The sequence below is a fragment of the Schistocerca serialis genome, chromosome 1, assembly GCF_023864345.2.
Source record: "Schistocerca serialis cubense isolate TAMUIC-IGC-003099 chromosome 1, iqSchSeri2.2, whole genome shotgun sequence".
NCBI lineage: Eukaryota > Metazoa > Arthropoda > Insecta > Orthoptera > Acrididae > Schistocerca > Schistocerca serialis.
The window spans coordinates 877,418,344-877,439,652 of NC_064638.1; the positions used below are offsets into that span (position 1 = coordinate 877,418,344).

Here is a 21,309-nt window from a genome sequence, read left to right on the forward strand (position 1 = left end):
ATATCAGCACACACTCCTCTGCAGAGTGAAAATGTCATTCTGGAAACATCCCCAAGGCTGTGGCTAAGCCATGTCTCCGCAGTACCCTTTCTTATCAGGAGTGCTAGTTCTACAAGGTTCTCAGGAGAGCTTCTGTAAAGTTTGGAAGGTAGGAGATGAGGTACTGGCAGAAGTAAAGCTGTGAGTACGGGGCGTGAGTCTTGCTTGGGTAGCTCAGTTGGTAGAGCACTTGCCCACGTAAGGCAAAGGTCCCGAGTTCGAGTCTCGGTCTGGCACACAGATTTAATCTTCCAGGAAGTTTCATATCAGCGCACACTCTGCTGCAGAGTGAAAATGTCAATCTGGGGCCTGTATTTCACATTTGCACAGCACCGCCTTTACCACTACACTGTGAGCAGATACAGCACCAGAATAACTTTAGCACAAGACAACACTTCTTGCTGGTGCTTCATCTTGTGACATTGTGAGTTCGTGCAGATAGTGAGACTTGGTCTCTGTAGTGACCGGTTTTAAGTCAGATGTGTGTACAAAGAAATATTCTCCAAATTAACTGTTAAAGATTTATCAGTTACGTAATATAACCGTTCCTCATTTTTACCATGAAAATACAGTAATTCAAAATATGAAGAGTGCTATAAATACAAGGTGTGTCTGAAAAGTTTGACGATTGGTCCCAGAAAATAAATGAAACAAGAATTACAAGCAAAATAACTTCATTGGCCTTCAAAGTAATCACTATTAGCTACAAAGCACCTTTGATATTGGTTGTAAAGCTGTTGGAAACTGACGGGAAATGCTTCTTGTGGAATCGCTTGCAGGGCCTTGGTCATGTGTTGTTGGATAGCTGGTATGTCTATGAATTTTTGTGAACAACAGTGCTTACACTGTCTTTGCTTATCTTCAACCCTTCTGCTCTCATTCTCAAAGACATTTGACAGTCATCTACAAGCATCCATCACACTCGTGTCATTGCAAAACTGGACCAGTGTGTTAACATGAAGTTTTGCTTCAAATTAAGAAATTAGGGAAGGAGGTGATGGAGACTTACGGAACAGTGTTGAAGGTGTGTGTGTGTGTGTGTGGGGGGGGGGGGGGGGGCTTAACCACTGTATAATAAATGCAGGTGCAAAAGAGAATAGGGTCTCATGAATTCTTCCATTTCAGTATGCTAACAGCGATGAGCTTGCATTCCTGATCTAGACATTGTCACCTCAAAATACACAATGTATACAGAGTGAGAATCAGGAATGGCATTAAAAAGAAGTAACACTGTCCTCCTGCTCTTGCAGTAATTTAAACTAAACTATTTGTCATAACCCAACTATCATCTGTGATTAAAAAACATGTTTTAAGTAATTTTCTACAAGATCTCATGGATTAACCTGGCTGTTTGCCTAATGTTACTGCACTTTTAACTAAACTACTTACCCACAGTAGTTTAATGTGGTCTATTTTGTTCCAACATAATCCCAGAAACCCTTAGAAAAGTAGAACTCTTGTCTCGCAGACCATAATTGTTTTTCTGCTGCTTGTGGTAATGTAATCTATCATGATTCAGCCCAAGCATTCCTTCAGAAAATTCTATTTAGAACAAATGCAGTGAACAAGTGTCTTAACTCTGCAGGTAACAACTATCTGTGCTTAGCCAGCTGAAGACTTCGTGCTTTTGTGAATTTGAATGAGAACATGTGAGAGTATGGATAAGAGTTCTGTAAGTTCACAGTCAGCCAACTAAATGTGTGTGCTGCAAATTGATTCTCTCATCAGTTCCTATTGTTGCTGCTAAAGGAGCTTTGGCAGCTGATGTAATCGTCATTGGCTACACAAAATGAATGAAACATGTCATCTTGAATTAAGAGAATGCTGTGACAGCATACCAACATTTACCATCTGTTAGAGGAGAAATGTACGACTTCATTTTTAATTCCAAAAGTGTGAACTCACTGAAGCTTGTTGTCCAGTGCATGTAACACCAAATTTATGATTGATCCCAAGAGGATAAGTGAATTTAGGACTCTTTTTAACTCTTGTACCAGATACTTTCTGTTCCTTCACTGTTATAATAATGTGATGTATAGGCATACTGATAGTCTTTTTCTTACTGGATATTGGAGATGAAATATCCCGGATGTCTTCTAATTTGGATTATGGCAAGCAACTGATATAATTCAAATTAATGACTAGGTTAAATGGTTAGGGCTTGATCTTTGCAACACATTGCACACACGTCAGGTGCCACAGACCTGTGGTTCCTGTTACTGTGATTTCTTAGCATAGCCCAATGTGTTCAGTGCATTAAAGTGTAACAGCAAATCTAATGCAGCATTCATAATATGTTCCTTTCAACTTATTAACTGCTGACACAAAAGTCTCATAAATTGTTGTGTGTGATAGCTTTCATCATTTTTGATTAGCGTAACTTCAAGCGTTGCATTATTCTGTAATACTTTTAGTATGTAACATAAAATACCGAAAAAGTAAGACATGTGGTGTAATATACTACTGATAGATATACTGTTTATGTCCATACAGTGCATGTTTCTAGATGTAATCCACCCATAGAGCTGTGCAACACATTAACTATAGTGAGAAGAAGAGGGAGAAGAAAAGTTTCACAAACTAAATTGAATAATGTTGAACTAAAAGAGTGAGAGAGGAGTTGTTTGCACCTGTACCAACCACCACTGTGTTACTCCTGTTACTAATTATTTATGAGATATTGCTGAGTGTGATCTTTATCTTCAGCTGTTATATAGTAGGTGCTTCATTTCCATCACGGTCTGCCACGCCTGCTAGAAATAAAGTATGAAGAAATGCATGTAGGCGCATACTTTGGCACAGCAAGTAGTTTTCATCAGCTGTGGGAGAAAAATAGCTTTCTCAAGTAATTATTAGCTGTTTTAACGTTTGCTCTTATAGTGTCTGGGAAAACACATGTGAAACTTAGAAGAGTAAAATCATGTGTGGTGAGTCCCCATCTGCAATAAGAACAATCTTGAAATAAAGGACCAGTGTTTATAAAACACTTTTTTTCACCAATTAGTTGTGGTAACCACATCATGTGCCGTCTTGTAGTATTCTTAACTTATATGTCTATGGTGACATACTGAACTGTTTACAACGGAGTATACTTATGACAACTGTTACTTACAGATGAGAATGAGGCCACAACTTCCTTCTTGATGCAGTTATCGACATGGGACAAAGAAGAGTTGGATGAGAAGCTAGCAAATCGTGTTCAAGTTTCTAAGAGGGCAGTTGCGAAAGTGATCCAGGCCTTTGATCGACTCATGCAACGCAATGAAAAAATCACATTGGCTCTTAAAGGCGAACTCGATGGAGGTTATTGGAATCTTCTCCCATCTTGTGATCAGTGTATGCTTGCTTTTTTTCATTTTTAGTTTCTATACTTTAAATGCTTTATTTTTGATCACTGTTAATATTATTTACTGCACATAACAGTAGTAAAATTATGTAATAGCTTATGAGTTTGTAAAACATGTGCACAACTTTGTAGTTTGACAATGAAGTAGTACTGGATAAATTAAGTTGGAATCAGTAATATGTCACTTGGTGCACATAACAATTTTGATTGTAATAAATGGAATAGATAAATAGGTGCAAAAACATCTTACTTTAAGTGCTTCAATATTAAATACAGAGCAAGAAGCGGGAGACAAGTGTGTGTTTTTGGACTCGAGGTAGTCAAAGTTTTAGATGTATAAATTTCATTATATTTATCATCAGCAGAAGATGCTTTCTTAGCAGTTACGATAATCTGTGTATATTAGTACTTTCAGTTGATTTGCTTTCCCTTTTAAAAACTACAATTTATCTCCTAGCTTCTGGGTATCAGGGTATGAAGATTTACATTGGGCCATAGAGATTGAAATTAAAATGTCCAAATAGTTCTTCAGAGCTAAAACAATCATGAGCCAGTAATGCTTTGGATGATGTCGCCAAGATAACACTAATATTAACGACGCATTGGGTCAATCCAAAACACAAAATATGTGCGTGATACACAAGAACCTTGTTGCGTGTGCTGTATTTTATCCTCTGTTCATTATATATTACGTACTTACTTTATCCTGTTGCTTACAGTGATCATTTGCAGTGTCACTGAATATAGATTAAGAAGTAGTGCACCAAAGACTTAGAACTGAAAATGGAAATTGATGATTAAATGTGTGTTATCAATTGGAGCCTGACCCTTGTGCTCTGTGCTGAAATTTTCAGCTTTGCCAATGTTGTCTCACCTTCTTAGCCTTAATCAATGCCATTAAGTCAGAGTGAAAGTATTAATGATCACTTACTATTCAATCCACCCTCTTTCACTTGATCAGTAATAAAATTTTTGCAAAATATAAATCGATAAAAAATTTTGTTTTTATTTTTAGTTTAGTTTATTTGTTGTACTGACTTTGACTAAATGAACGAAACTATTTGACTTATGTGACAAGTACTCCATGCAGAGTTAAAATATTATATCAGCAGAAATTTTTTTGATGGCGGCTGTGGTCGTCTAGCAGGTAGAGCACTAGACAATGGCCATGGGGCCTCCAGGATGACCCCAGGACCACTCAGGCTGCTATTACATTGAGTGTTGGTGAGCTTTCCCAGTGGCGAAAGATGGTCAGGGCAATGGGCTTACCACCCTCCCACTCCTAGTACCATGGCAGTTGAATGGTGTTCTCTACATGCTGGAAAAATTTTGTTAGTTTAACTCTGGCAAGAAAAGCTGAGATGATGGACTTTGTTTCTATCAAAATTAGAGTCACCTTGTAACTGCAATTTAACCTCATTAAATTCAGTGGATCATTAAATTCAGTGAATAAATCTGTTAGATAAGCTGTGTGTGTTTTTCCCGTGATAAAATTTTCTTTCCAACTTGTATTTTTAGGATCCAGAGACTTAAAAACAGTCTCAAAAAGTGAGATAAATCTTGTGAAGCATAGCCTTTTGACAGCCGTACTTCAGTATGAAGGACTAACCAATCAAAGTTATTGTCTTTTTCTTCGCATAACTATGTAAATAAACTAGAATTCAATGCATTGCTTAGAAATTTGTGTACATGAAAAATTGAAAAAGGTTGCTGCACTCAACCATTTGGTTTAGCAACTAAATGGTGTTGATGAATGATGCTGTGTCTTATAAACATCCCAAGTACATTTTGTTTTAAATGGCTCGTAAATCTATGATAGCTCCCAAACATGACAGGTGCTCCATCTGCTGCCACTGATAATATATTTGATAAAGGCATCACATTTCCTATTCAATGATTTTCCAAAATATTAATTATTGAATCACCTTTAGTGTTGTTGTCGCACCTCTCATGCAGAGCAGTTCTTCATGGATTTGTGGGTCCATAACAAAATGTACATATGCCAATAATAATGCTTTATTACCAGGTAAAGTTGTCATGTCCAGTTACATGGAGAACTAAATTACTTGCAAGGAACTACACAAGATGCTTTCAATATCATAACTCAATAGCATAACTTCTGTATCACAATTCATATCAATACATGGTGGAGGGTACCCTGTACCACTATTAGTCATTCCTTTTCCTGTTCCACTCACAAATAGAGCAAGGGAAAAAGACTGTCTGTATGCCTCTGTATGAGCCCTAATTTCTCGTATCTTACATCCATGGTCCTTATGCGAAATGTTTGTTGGCATCAGTAGAATCGTTTGGTGGTCACTATCAAGTGCCTGTTCTCTAAATTTTGTCAGCAGTGTTCCTCAAAAAGAATGTTGCCTTCCCATTTGAGTTCCCAAAGCACCTCTGTAACACTTGCGTGTTATTCAAACCTACACGCAACAAATCTTGCTGCCCCTTTCCAAATTGCTTTGATAAGTGCTCCTTTAATCTGTCCTGGTGCGGATCCCAAACATTTGATCGGTACTCAAGAATAGGTTGCACTAGCATTTAATAGTAGTCTCCTTCACAGATAAACCACACTTTCCTAAAATTTTCCCAAGAAACCAAAGTAGACCATTTGCCTTCCCTATCACAATCCTCACATGCTTGTTCCATTTCATATTGCTTTGCAATGCTACACCTAGGTATTTAAATGATGTGACTGTGTTAAGCAGGACAATACTAATGCTGTATCTGAACATTATGGGCTTGATTTTCATACTCATCCACATAAACTTACATTTTCCTAAATTTAAAGCTAACTACTCATCCACATAAACTTACATTTTCCTAAATTTAAAGCTAACTGTCATTGATCGCACCAACTAGGAATTTTGTGCAAGTCGTCTTGTATCACCCTACAGTCACTCATCGTCCCAATCTTCCCGTACACAAAAGCATCATTAGCTAACAGTTGTAGATAGCTGCCCAACCTGTCTGCCAGATCATTTATGTACTTAGCAAATAGTAGAGTCACTGTGACGATACCCTATACCCTTGTCCATGACGAACACTCACCATCAAGGACAAGATACTGGGTCTTCGACTATTCGCATATCTGGGAACCTATTCCGTATGCTTGTACCTTCATTAAAAGTCTGCAGTGGTGTACTGTGCCAAATGATTTTCGGAAATCTAGAAATGTGGACTCTGCCTGTTGTCTTTAATCCATAGTTCGCATTATATCATGTGAGAAAAGAGCAAGCTTAGTTTCATGTGAATGGTGTTTTTTAAAACCGTGCTGATTCACGGACATAAATTTGTGTGTCTGTTCTTTTACCCTGCGTACATCCAAGAGTCACCTGAATTTTTTTCCAGTTCCTTGGGACTTTGCACTGGGTGAGAGATTCACGATAAATGCAAGCTAAGTAAGGGATCAGTGTTGTAGAGTACTCGTTGTAAAACAGTTGGGATTTCACTTATGTTTTCATTTCTTATATTTGTTTCTCTAGGCCAGAGATGCTTCTTACTACCACATAGCCGAAAGCATAGTGCTCACAATACTAATTAAAATATCTATTCTCCGCTCTTTTCTAAGATACTGATCTCTGTTGACACTCACATGCTGACTTTGAATGTATCTGATCCACAGAGCATTGTTTCTATCTTACTGCTCTCTCTTGATAATTAGCATCTTAAATTTTCTTTGTTGTGATTGGGGCCCTGCTTTTGTGCTTGTTTCTTTGCTACAAACAAGCAACATTGTAATATCATCTGTTGTGTGTGCAAAAGAAAGGTAGGTCTACTGTTGACATGTCATTAGTATTATTTGTTACCTGTCTGAAATTCATCCGACATTAAATACTGTGCTTGGTCTTACAAATGGTTATTTTTATAGAGAATGCAAATAACAATTTAATGATTTTGTAGCTAGCTGGATGAGACCTCTTGCATATAAATCTCATTTCACAATGTTGAAGATGTTTTGTATTATCTAAAAAGCACATGTAGACAGGTACAGTGTATTCACAAAACTTTATTGGCAATACCTATTCTCTGTTATACACTGGACTTGCATTCGGAAGGACGACGGTTCGATCCCGCGTCCGGCCATCCTGATTTAGGTTTTCCGTGATTTCCCTAAATCACTCCAGGCAAATGCCGGGATGGTTCCTCTGAAAGGGCACGGCCGACTTCCTTCCCCATCCTTCCCTAATCTGATGAGACCAATGACCACGCTGTCTGGTCTCCTTCCCCAAACCAACCAACCTATTCTCTGTTATCTCAACCAGGTGTAAATCTACGTTGCCCTTTAAGTATAGATTGTAGGATTTCAGTTTTTGTTGAACAGTTTGAAGCTTAACTTTACCAATGAAAAATATTTGGACAACGGTTCTGTAATCTGAACTTTGATCCTTACTTTCCTTACCCTTGTTGATGTACAAGGGAATATTTGCATAGGCAGAATGGCAGATGGGCCGAGCCCTACTATGAACATAATGATTTTTGAATACTTTTCCATAATATCAACAGGCCTGATCTAATTGATTTTGAGAGATATAACTTGTGTGTCTTGTTGATAGGCTGCTATGACTATTTTTTATCATCATCAAAAAATATTTCTTTTCCATGAATAAATTTTGAGCAATCGATTTTTGTGCTTATATTTTGGCATCTTTGCCCAGATCACATGTAGAGGGTGTTGATTGTATACTGAACTGAAGTTAGGTTATCAGTGTGGCTCGCAGGAAGGGTTGGCATTCACAATAAACAATAAATGGGTGAAGTAAATCAGCCAGTGATATGCAATGTGAAGTTACCTGAAAATCCTTAGTTCAGGGTACTGTTCTGCTTTGAATGAATTTGCTTGGTGAAATATATCAAGAGCACTGTCACATATTAAAAAAACATTTTAATGTTAACTTGTGATTCCAGCATTCAGAGTGAAAAATTAATTGCACATACACAAAGCGGTGATGTTTTACATTTGGTAGTCGAGGAAAAGCCTGAACTTATATTGCAGAGGCAGTTAGAAATCTTTAATAACAATTTTGTCATGGATTGCATGTGGAGAGGCTCGACCCCAATTAAGTGTAAATGAAAGCATTGTCTGTTCTGATCACTAAGTATTTGAATTCTGATATGGTCATCTTCAGTTTGTAATGAACAAAAATTACATTAGTCTCTCGGTTACAGAGGAGCAAGAATGACATTTGATAGCAGCAAGCTTAATGGCTGGCAAATTGTTTTACCACTAGAGGGAAAAAAATTGCATTTGTGATACATGATAATAATGACTGCATGTGCTTGCCACTGTATGTGTGTCACTGTGTCTCACTTCTTGTCATAAATTAACAAACAACGGAGCTGATCCTCCTTGGTACACAAAACGGGTCAGAACACTGTTGTAGAAACAACGAAACAAACATGCCAAATTTTAACAAATACAAAATCCCCAAGATTGGTGCTCTATTATAGAAGCTCCAAATTTAGCACGGACTTCAATGCGAGATGCTTGTAACAGTTTCCACAAAAAAACTGTCTCGAGACCTGGCAGAAAATCCAAAGAGATTCTGGCCATATGCGAAGTATGTTAGCTGCAAGGAAGAATCAGTGCCTTCTCTCCGCAATAGCAATGGAGATACTATCGAAGACAGTGCTGCCAAAGCAGAGTTACTGAACACAGCCTTCCAAAATGCCTTCACAAAGAAGACAAAGTAAATATTCCAGAATTCCAATCAAGAACAGCTGCCAACATGAGTAACATAGAAGTAAATATCCTCGGAGCAGTGAAACTACTTAAATCACTTAATAAAAGCAAGTCTTCTGGTCCAGGCTGTATACCAATTAGCTTCCTTTCAGAGTATGCTGATGTATTAACTCCATACTTAACAATCATATACAACCATTCGCTCAATGAAAGATCTGTAACCAAAGACTGGAAAGTAGCACAGGTCACACCAATATTCAAGAAAGGTAATAGGAGTAATCCACTTAATTACAGGCCCATATCATTAACACTGATATGCAGCAGGTATCTGGAACCTATATTGTGTTCGAACATTATGAATTACCACGAAGAAAATGGTCTGTTGACACACAGTCAACATGGGTTTAGAAAAGATCGTTCTTGGAAAACACAACTGGCTCCTTATTCGCATGAAGTGTTTAGTGCTATTGAAAAGGGATTTCAGATAGATTCCGTATTTCTGGATTTCTGGAAGGATTTTGACACTGTACCAAGCAAGCAGCTTGTAGTGAAATTGTGTGCTTATGGAATATCGTCTCAGTTATGTAACTGGATTTTTGACTTCCTGTCAGAGGGGTCACAGTTCGTAGTAATTGACGTAAAGTCATAGAGTAAAACAGAAGTGATTTCTGGCATTCCCCAAGGTAGTGTTACAGGCCATTTGCTGTTCCTTATCTATATAAATGATTTGGGAGACAATCTGAACAGCAGTCTCAGGTTGTTTGCAGATGATAATGTCGTTTGTTGACTAATAGTCATGAGAAGACAAAAAACAAAAAAAAGTATTGCAAAACGATTTAGAAAAGATATCTGAGTGGTGCGAAAATTTGCAGTTGACACTAAATAACAAAAAGTGTGAGGTCATCCACATGACTGCTAAAAGGAATCCCTTAAACTTCAGCTGCACGATAAATCGGTTAAATCTACAGGCTGTAAATTCAACTAAATACCTAGGAATTACAATTACGAACAACTGGAAGGAACAGATAGAAAATGTTCTGGTGAAGGCTAACTAAAGACTGCATTTTATTGGCAGGACACTTAGAAACTGTAACAGATCTACTAAGGAGACTGGCTACACGAGGCTTGTGCGTTCTCTTGTAGCATAGTGCTGCACAGTGTGGGATCCTTACCAGATAGGAATGACGGAGCACATCCAAAAAGTTCAAAGAAGGGCGGTGTGTTCTGTATTATTGGGAAATGTGGGAGAGAGTTACTGAAATGATACAGGATTTGGGCTGGACACCATTAAAACAAATGCATTTTTCGTTGCGGAGGAATCTTCTCACGAAATTTCAGTCACCAGTTTTCTCCTCTGAATGTGAAAGTATTGTGTTGACACTGACCTACATAGAGAGAAACAATCACTGCAGTAAAATAATGGAAATCGGACTCATACGGAAAGATTTAGGTGTGTGTTCTTTCCGCGCGCTATACGCGATTGGAATCTAAATCTACATCTACATCGATACTCTGCAGATCACATTTAAATGCCTGGCAGAGGGTTCATCGAATAATAGAAAATTGTGGCGGTGGTTTGATGAACCCTCTGCCAGGCACTTAAGAGTATCCATGTAGATGTAGATCTTCTACAAGACTAGCAGTATGTGCTATGTCTTCGTAAGATGTGAAAGATGGTGACAATCGTGTGCAGACACGAACAGTATGCAGCATTGCTTTAGTTTGTCACCTTCCGCTTGATAGACTACATACACCTGTTTTATTACCAGACTTAATGCTGGAAAAAATCATGTGTGCTCCTCACTAACTGCAAGGTGGCTTTTTGGTTTGGGCCATTAATACATGTAGTGGAATGATAAATAACTGGGATAAATTTTTGTTTTACATGTAATTTTACATCACCTACATTGATCAACAGTGTAATTGGATTAATGGTGCTAGCAGAACACTTTATTGTGTGATTTAAATGACATCTATCTGGTTTCAACTGGTGCCTATGTTGAACTGTGATTGGCAAAGTATTGTAAAAAGAGAGATGTGGAATAGAATTCAAAATTTTAAAGTGCAACACTTTTAGCAACAGTTTTACTTTTAGCAAATGTCCTTTTCTGTCTGATGTAAAGATTGCATGTCTTCACAAGAATTTTGGCCAATGAGTGGCTTTAAAATTCACAAGTCATTACATGTTTTATTATTGAATCTTAATTTCAAAAATGCTGATACAGATAAATAACATGTATGGGCCATATTAACGTTTTTTTCTTAAAATGTTCTCGTTGGTGTGTGTGATAATTCCAAGAGATATGGCTGATCGTTTTACATACATTCATTGACTTAATCACTTGTGGTCCTTGTTTTACACCTGGTGGCACCCAGCACTGCATATTAGCTGCAGTCGCCTGTGTTTGTCAAAGTATGATACATCTCAATAGCATGAAGGCCTGGATTTTGTTTGCATGTCGTACAGTGAAACACAAGTGTTTCACCACACTCCTCCCAAATAATCCTGGCATCTTTCCATTGCTGCATGAAACACAATCTTTCTGCTTTTTAACCTCCAAAGAAAATGAAAACAGCAGAAAAGTGATATTTTATAGCTGCTGTTCAATATGTATATATGATAAACAGTCATTTCATGATGTGTTGCTTCGAATTTCCCCGTCTGCAGCTCGTGATCTAGTGGCTAGTGTTGCTGCCTCTGAATCATGGGGTCTCGGGTTCGATTTCCGGCCGGGTTGGGAATTTTTTCTGCCCGGTGACTGGGTGTTTGTGTTGTCATCATCATTTGTGACAGTGGCTAGATAGGACTACGTAAAAATTGGGACTTGGTATGGGCACTGGTGACCGCATAGTTGAGCTCCCCACAAACCAATCATCATCATCGAATTTCCCAAAAAGGTTTTGCAGTTGAATGCTCTTTAGTTGTCTTGTTCTCTCAGCTTTTCTTACAAGTTTAAAACTGTTTACCACAGATATGTTAAGCAACCAGAAAAGAACTTTTCTGCGGTACTTCAGCAGTTTTGTGACAAAACTGTAACTGACAATGTAATGATCAGCTCTGCCGACAGCATCCATTTTTGTAGTGTATGTTGTTATTACTGTAAGTTTTTCAGTGGTGTATTATCTGTTTCAGCTGTTAGTACTGTGGCATGCGTTCAGCATCAGCATGTGTGCACTTGTCGAGTCCCTTATCTTGCCGTATTAATATGATTTTTCTGTCGTCATTTGGGAGAGGTCAAAGGCCACATTTTTGTTAAGCAGAGGAAGAAGACATTCCACTGTTATTGGGTGATCATGGATGGGGTGGGTGGTGCATAACACTGAGTCCTATAAAGGCCTTTCTCCACATGAGAATTGGATTCAGCACTGTCTGAGGCTTGTGATACTCTTGCAGTGTTTGCCCAAAAAGTTCAAAATGTTTTGATGAAAAGAAAAGTGTTTCCGAAGTTTGTCCTGTACACCTTGACTTGTAAACAAAAACAATGAGGCATGGACACCAGCTGCAGCTTGATTGAAATGCAAAATAGGTCATTCCACGTCAAAACACAAAATAATTCAAGGATGTGTAAACCCTCTATCTCAGATTTTCACAAAAGGTTGCACATTTGGTTATACTTACAACATAGGAACTTCTGTGAAATTTTTTTGGTCTCAGACTATAACTTTATTTTATACTGAATTTTAAATGTAGTGATGACTGGTCTCTGCAAGAATGTCAATGCAAAATGGTACTTATCTACATAAATGCCCATAACTCAGGAGTTTATTAAGCTTTTGATCTGGAATTTTTTTTTCAGAAGTTACGTAAGGCATATAGTTAACAGACACCCAGTTATTGAAGCTGTAAAGTTACAAAGAAAATTTAAAAAAAAGGTCCATGTCATTTTTCAGGAAAATTGTGAAAATGTGGAAAAATGCTTATACCACATTTCTCCAATCTTCTTGGAAGATGATTTTGGTCTTAAATAATACCCTAGATTGTAAGCTTCCTAATAAAATAAAATTTTTAATGGGTCTCCTGCTAATTGACAAACACATCTGAAACCAAAATACTTTTTGCTGTGAAGGAAAAGGGTCATTTTAAGTAAGTTTGTTCACTCACTGTCTCACTGCCTCAGATGCAGGGGTACCAAATTAGCGTATTTAAGTATAACTCATTCTACACAGGCAAGTTAACATGAAGTATGAAAATTTATTTCCTTTCATTTGAAAATTCAGTAATTTTTAGACTATAATGTATATCGTTTATGTGTTCAGCCAATCACCTCCTCACCGTGTTCGCTCGCTAAATGGTCAGCGTGACAGATTGTCAATTCTCTGGGCCCGGGTTCGATTCCCGGGTGGGTCAGAGAATTTTCTCAGCCTAGGGACTGGGTGTTGTGCTATCCTCATCCTACCATCCTCATCAACTACAGGTCGACGAAGTGGCGTCAAATTGAAAGACCGGCACCCGGCAGATGGTCAGCCCGACAGGGGACCCTAGCCACACGATTAAATAAAACTTGCTCACAGTGATTAAAAAGTGTTCTTAGACAGCAGTAGCTGGTCTGAAACATTTATAGGCATGAAGACAATGCAACAATTGCTGACATCCATAATTGAGAGTAACTGGCTTGCAACAAGTAGTCTGTTTGATCTCAGTTGCTCTTTGTTTTTCTGAGAGACTGCTCATATCTGTTTATGTTGCGACCCTATTAAGTGAATTAGTGTTCAGTTAATTACGTTGAAAATGTGAATTCATGCACTGTTGGAAAACTTCTAAAAACACCATGTCATTTGGTAACCTATACCTTACTAAAAATAGAACAGCTGAGTGAAGACCAACGAGATTTGATATTGCTGCGATTCAGTACAAGCTTTCCACAAAATCAAGAGAATGCTATTATGTGTGGACATCACAGACGTTATTACTTAAAAAGTTTTTGTAAGTCATCGACGAACTTGTTGTGATCCTTTCAAAAAACATAGACAAACAGTTTGATAATCTTTGCGGTCTACTTGTCTTTGCCTAAAACATTAACTGCTAAAAGAATCTCTGTAAAACCAGACCAAAAACTGTGTGCAACATGTAAGTTTTGGAACAGAAAACTGACATTAATGATACAAATGAAAGTGATGCAGATGATCCAGAGGTGGCATTTCATGAATCAGTACTAAAAAACTAGGCACTCATTCAGTGTGTATATGGTATCCACCTAAATGTAAAAGTGCTTGTTGATGTGGAACGCAGTGAAGAAACATACAAAGAACTTATAAAATTTATTGTATGTAAATCTGAAAACTAAGACTGCATGCTTAATCACTGTGATAAGTGTCCCACTGATGACAAACTGTTAGAATTATTATAACAGAAAGTAGCGTACAAAGATGCTGAAGATGAAATTGATTTCAGCCAGATCATTGGGCAGAATTGGTAAAGCAGTCTGCAACTGTTGGTGAATGCATAGACCTGCTGGTAACAAATTTTCGGGCAGTTAAACCACACTCAATTATATCAAAGTGTCAGTCTAAATCATTGAAAAAACTGGAAGAAAATCTAACCCCGAAAAAAGCAATTCTGTAAATGGCCTTTGCTGAAACTGCAGTTTTGTAATTCAGAATGAAATTAAGAGTTACCACTGGACAAGAAGCAGCTGTACAGTTCATCCCGCGTGTGTTTATGTGGTAAATGAAGAAAGTAGGTAATAGTGAACCACTGCTTTATAAGTGATGATATGGAACATGGTGTAGGATTTGTAAATGCTGTCCAGAAAGAAATGGTTAAGTAGCTGGCAGAGCATTACCCACAAGTGCATTATTTCACTGATGTGCTGCACAATATAAGAATAGAAAAAGCTTTAAAAATTTGTGTGAGCACAAAAATGATTTTTTTTTATTGATGCTGAGCATTCCTCTTGGTTACCAACCACAGTAAATCTGTGCGTGTTGGTTTGGAAGAAACTGTAGAACGTATATTGAGAAGAGCTAGTCTTCAACTAGCGGATGTTGCACAAATAACAACTGCATCTGGTGTTTATTAATTCTGGAAAGCTGATACTGACAAGTGCTTTTTTTCACTTCTTACAGAAAGTCAATGTAGATTTTCTACACAAGAACCTTGAGAAGAGATTTTTGATGAACCACACAATGCCTAGTACCAGGAATTTTCACCATTACAAACCACTTTTTTGTGATTCTGTACAGATTAGAAGAAAAACTTCTAAAAAGCCTTTCTTGATTTTTTTTTCACTCAAAAAAAATGCCCCACAAGGAACATTCTCTTGTCCTCAACAATATTCTTTTGTAGCAGCAGTATATGATGACAGATGGTACTTTGTCTGAAAAGTCTGTAATGAAGTAGGGATGGTGAACTACTTTTTCTCCACCCACCTGGACTAGCAGTGTCTTTCTCATGGCTTGAGAAGGAAGACTCCTGTTTTGTGCCTTTGGAAAGCATTTTATGTGCTGTTGGTGTACCTAAATCAACGTCGTTAGGCAGAATGTATTACTTTAATGAAAAAGATATGAAGTTAACAGAATATAATTTGTCACAGTAGGTTAAAAACAGAGATGTTCTTAAGAAGTTTCATTGATAGTTTCAAGGATCATCACTGCTGAACATGTACATTTTAAATTAATGTTAGTGTGGCTAGAATAATTGTTGTTTAAAGATGCTAATTTGACACCCTAAATAAAGTTAACCAGTGTATTGAAAATGTTTCAACGAAATTTATAACTTTTGGCTCTGTACTTTCATGAGGCAGCCTTACTATAGCATTTTATGTGCTGTTGGTGTACCTAAATCAACGTCGTTAGGCAGAATGTATTACTTTAATGAAAAAGATATGAAGTTAACAGAATATAATTTGTCACAGTAGGTTAAAAACAGAGATGTTCTTAAGAAGTTTCATTGATAGTTTCAAGGATCATCACTGCTGAACATGTACATTTTAAATTAATGTTAGTGTGGCTAGAATAATTGTTGTTTAAAGATGCTAATTTGACACCCTAAATAAAGTTAACCAGTGTATTGAAAATGTTTCAACGAAATTTATAACTTTTGGCTCTGTACTTTCATGAGGCAGCCTTACTATAGATTGTCAGATTATGTAATCTGATTTGAATGATCTTCTGAACAATTATGTGATATATGTCAAATGAACATCCAATATCTATCAAAACTCTGGTGCTCCTTCTTTTTTTCTTTTTCTTTTTAAACATCATCAGAGTTTCGATAAAAATAAATCTTGTATGAGCTGTCAGAAAGTGTTTTACATATTTAAAAATCGTTGTTTGGACCACAGAAGCTTAAGTTGGTTTTTCTATATGCCTGTAAGTCAAGAATAGTTATTAACTTTTTTCCAATAAAGATACATCCCTCCTGTGACATCTAGGGAAATAGGACTGTGATGTGTTGAAAATACGAGGTGTGATTGGAAAGTTTTGAGGATGGATCTGCTACTGCTTACTAGTTTGGTGGGTAGGTACACGGAGGGTGGGGAGTGAGTCATTGCCTCGTCCTTAAATGCACTCTGACAGGAAACTGCTTTTCCTTTATTCAGTCCATTGTGGCAGGTGGTTGAGTGTGGGTCTGGTAGGGCTTGTTGCCGGATTCTGTCAGCGTGAAAATGGAGCAACGAGTTTGTGTGAAATTTTGTTTTAAAACTGGGAAATCAGCTTCTGAGACTTACGAACTATTAAAAACAGCTTTTGGAGATAATTGTATGAGCCAGTCAAATGTTTTTGTCTGGTTCAACAGATTTAAAAAATGTCCGTGAATCATTTGAAGATGAACCACGGTCCGTCCGTCCTTCCACCTCAAAAAACGAATGAAAATGTTGTGAAAGCTCACGACAAAGTGTGCTCTGATTGTAGACTTACAATTAGGGAGGTTTCTGATGATCTTAATTTAAGTTTCTATGCAATTCAGTCAATTTTAACTGAAGATCTGAACATGGGTCGAGTGTCCGCAAAATTCATTCCAAAAGTGTTGTCAAGTGACCAGACACAATACCGGCTTGAAGTGTGCCAAAAACTTATTAATCGGGCTAAAAATGACCAATATTTGTTAAATAGGGTAATTACAGGTGGCAAATCATGGGTATTTGGATATGATCCTGAAACCGAAGTGTAGTCTTCGCAGTGGAGGACTTGAAGTTCACCATGACCGAAAAAAGCACTGCAAAGTCGGTCGAAGGTGAAGACAATGTTGGAGACTTCTTCTTTCGATTCTACCGGTATTGTGCATCATGAATTTACCCCTGGAGGACAGACTATTAACCAGGAAAATGTGTCCTTGAGCGTTTGCACGAAAAGGTGCAGAAGAAAAGGCCTGCATTGTGGAAAGACAGGAATTGGGTGCTACACCATGTCAATGATCCGGCTCATCGTGCCTTCTCCATCGTTGAATTTTTGGCCAAATTCAAAATTCCTGTGCTTCCACAACCACTGTATTCCCCTGATTTGGCCCCTGCAGACTTCTACCTGTTTCCTAAACTGAAATTTGCACTGAAAGGGAAGCAATTTGACTCAATTGAAGACATCCAGGCAAATACGGAGAGCATCCATAACACATTTGAGCAGAAAAATTGACAGGATTGTTTCCAAATGTGGAAACACCGTTGGAGTCAGTGTGTTCAGCCAGAAGGGGACTATTTTGAAGAAGATGCATCACAGTAGCATGTATCACCATTGTACAGTTATAAGCTCATTCTTAAAACTTTCCAACCACACGTTGTAAGATACTGTCTGTTATTATTGTTGTTGTTGTTGTTGTTGTTATTACTTTTATCTGAAGTAATGCAATCCAGATGACAAACTTCAGTTGCTGCAATGTGTCTGGGCTTTTTCTGGAAATTGGAAAGTGAAACATATTAAATATTTTGTATCATTTTTTGTAACTTTACTGCTTAAATAATTACATTTCTGTTAAGTATCTGCTTCTCTTAACTGATGAAAAAAAATTCCAAATCAAAAGCTTCATAAACACTGAGTTATGGGAATTTATGTAGATAAGTACCATTTTGCATTGACATTATTGGAGTGCCCAGTTATCAGAATATTACTACATTTAAAATCCATTATAAAAAAGTTTTAGCCTGAGAGCGAAAAGATTTTGTACAAGTTCTTATGTTATAAGTATAAGCAAATGTGCAAAATTTCATAAAATCTGAGATGATGGGTGACACGACCTGTGATATGATGTGGAATGACCGAAAGACCAACAATCCCTTTATGGAAAAAATCACCAGGAATGTCAGGTCTTATTGTTATACAAACCATCTCAAGATTGCGATGTGCGGAAACTCACGTGAAGTGTCAACACTTTGACGACCTAACAGACATTCAAACCAATGTGATGTGAGAGCTGAACGTCGACTAAGGAGGAGGAAAGGAGGACTTTCTTGATGGTTTCACATAGCTGTATGAATGTGGGCGGGGGGGGGGGGGGAATCATTATCATTAAAAATCACCATGTTAACATTTCTCTGTTATTTATTAATCCAGTCTTAAAACTTTTGGACTGCTGGGAATTCAGTCACAACTGGTTTTAAGTACAATATGCTGTGGCAGTTGCAAAGAATTCAAGAGAAGTTCTTTTAAAGCCTTTAAATAAAATATATCAGATTGGACAGTTTTCCAATTCTTGAAGGGAGACAGTTGTGGTCTCCTTCCCCATATCAGGCAGGATGAAACTGTCTGCAGTAGTTACCAAACTGTTGTCTTGCCAGTAGTGCTTATTTTAGATTTTCTTTGTGTGTGTGTGTGTGTGTGTGTGTGTGTGTGTGTGTGTGTGTGTGTGATTTTTGATTTACTTATAATTTTAAAGCTCAAAAGATTGGTTAGGTTCCTGTGCCTCACATTTGATTCAGAGCTATTGTGCCTATCACACCTGGAGGAGATAGGACAAGGACTGAACTGCCTTAGTCAGACCTCATGGGAAGCAGACAAGCTACATCTGATCCAAGTTTATAAAATATTGCATCCCGAAGCTAGATTATAGGTGTATGATTTATGGATCCATGTGACCTATATGCCTCATTACTATTGACACTACTTACCATGATGTTGATACCCAGTCTTTGTGAGGCTGGGGATCTGCCAGCTGCAGCTCCACGTAGTGTATCAGTTGTAAAAGCTCTTCAATGTTGCTGAATCACTGGTGTAAAAAAAATCATTGTTCACGCTATTGTGAAAACAATATTGCCTAATTGTCTGTGTGCAGTGGAACAATTTGGTACCCATGCTAAGCACTACCTAGTGGCATTTTGTATGACACACATACCAACTCCAACCTGGCGTTAGAGCCAACTGCCAATTTGCTATTGAAGAGGCCTGGATTAATTTTAAATTTAGTGATGTACAGGATTGACTGTGCTCTTGCATATTTTTTTAATTTTATTTTTTATGAAATTTTATGAGAGCACAATAACTACAGCATTATTACAAATGATTGAAGCGATTTCACAGCGCTACAATAACTTTATTATTTCAGATATTTTCACAATGCTTTGCACACACATACAAAAACTCAAAAAGTTTTTTTAGGCATTCACAAATGTTCGATATGTGCCTCTTTAGTGATTCGGCAGACATCAAGCCGATAATCAAGTTCCTCCCACACTCGGCGCAGCATGTCCCCATCAATGAGTTCGAAAGCATCGTTGATGCGAGCTCACAGTTCTGGCACGTTTCTTGGTAGAGGAGGTTTAAACACTGAATCTTTCACATAACCCCACAGAAAGAAATCGCATGGGGTTAAGTCGGGAGAGCGTGGAGGCCATGACATGAATTGCTGATCATGATCTCCACCATGACCGATCCATCGGTTTTCCAATCTCCTATTTAAGAAATGCCGAACATCATGATGGAAGTGCTCTTCCATGAGCTGTTGCAACCATGCCGAAAATTCAAAGCGTTTGACTTTGTCATTGGGTGTCAGGGCTTGTAGCAATTGTAAACGGTAAGGATTCTGCTTCAGCCTTTTCCGTAAGATTTCCCAAACCGACGGCTGTGGTACGTTTAGCTCCCTGCTTGCTTTATTCCGCGGGCTACGCGTGTAACTTGCCCACACGCGTTCAACCGTTTCTTCGCTCACTGCAGGCCGACCCGTTGATTTCCCCTTACAGAGGCATCCAGAAGCTTTAAACTGCGCATACCATCGCCGAATGGAGTTAGCAGTTGGTGGATCTTTGTTGAACTTCGTCCTGAAGTGTTGTTGCACTGTTATGACTGACTGATGTGAGTGCATTTCAAACACGACATACGCTTTCTCTGCTCCTGTCGCCATTTTGTCTCACTGCGCTCTTGAGCGCTCTGGCGGCAGAAACCTGAAGTGCAGCTTCAGCCGAACAAAACTTTGAGTTTTTCTACCTATCTGTAGTGTGTCGTGACCATATGTCAATGAATGGAGCTACAGTGAATTTATGAAATCGTTTCAATCCTTTATAATAGCCCTGTATATAGATGTATTTGCAATTGGGTCTAAACAGGAGGACCCTCTTGGCTGCCTAGTGTTTTTTACCATATGTTTTTTCAAGATTTGTTCCCCAGATAATTTTATTGTATTTGACTTGAAATTACACGCAATCAGGATGGTACTGGAGCACATGTGATGTGTTTATGTTGAGATATTATTTTTTCATGGCACTGGAGCAGATGGGATGTATTTGTGTTGAGATATTCAACTGCCCTGATTACCTGAGTGCCCTTTATTTGTTCAATGCAAGTGCCAGACTGACATGCCAAGGACATCCTTCTCCATGTAGAAAGACTGGGAAGTGAGGCATCATTCTTTGGGATACCAGAACACATGGGGATTCTGGGAAGTTAAGAGGATGTGGCTACTAAGAAGACACATACTCAAAATCCCATGCTTCACTGTACAGTTGCCTACTTGCTAGATCCTCACTGGTGAGGGCCATGCACATGTGGGAAGAATAACAGCTGGGAGTGATGGACAGTAAGCTGAGGAAAGACGAAATTTTTCTCAGCCAGCTATGGCTATGGTACAGTCTCACTTCCTGCTTCGACAAGACAACCCATCAACGTGTAGTATTTGCGGTGTACAGATTTCAGCACACCACATTTTAATTGAATGTATTTTATATTTAAATAAGAGGGCAGACATTAGTTTACCAGCCCATTTATCCTCTATTTTAGTAGATGATAAGATGAATGTATTGAAACTTTTAAAATTTTGTGCAATATCTAACTTGCTTCCTAAACTATTACAGAAAGTAAGTTTTGATGTGGT

The 21,309-nt window shown here is 38.0% G+C and overlaps 1 protein-coding gene across 4 annotated transcripts in view; it reads left to right on the forward strand.

Annotated features, from left to right (window-relative positions):
* Positions 1-21,309, forward strand: part of LOC126410738 (E3 ubiquitin-protein ligase Bre1) — a 284,197-nt gene that overhangs the window by 18,956 nt on the left and 243,932 nt on the right. For 3 of the 4 annotated variants that reach the window (XM_050081311.1, XM_050081312.1, XM_050081315.1), the window contains exon 4: positions 3,154-3,375. In XM_050081311.1, coding sequence (XP_049937268.1) covers positions 3,154-3,375 — 222 coding nt within the window. The remainder of the gene's footprint in view (positions 1-3,153; positions 3,376-21,309) is intronic. The other variant, XM_050081314.1, reaches the window with a different exon arrangement.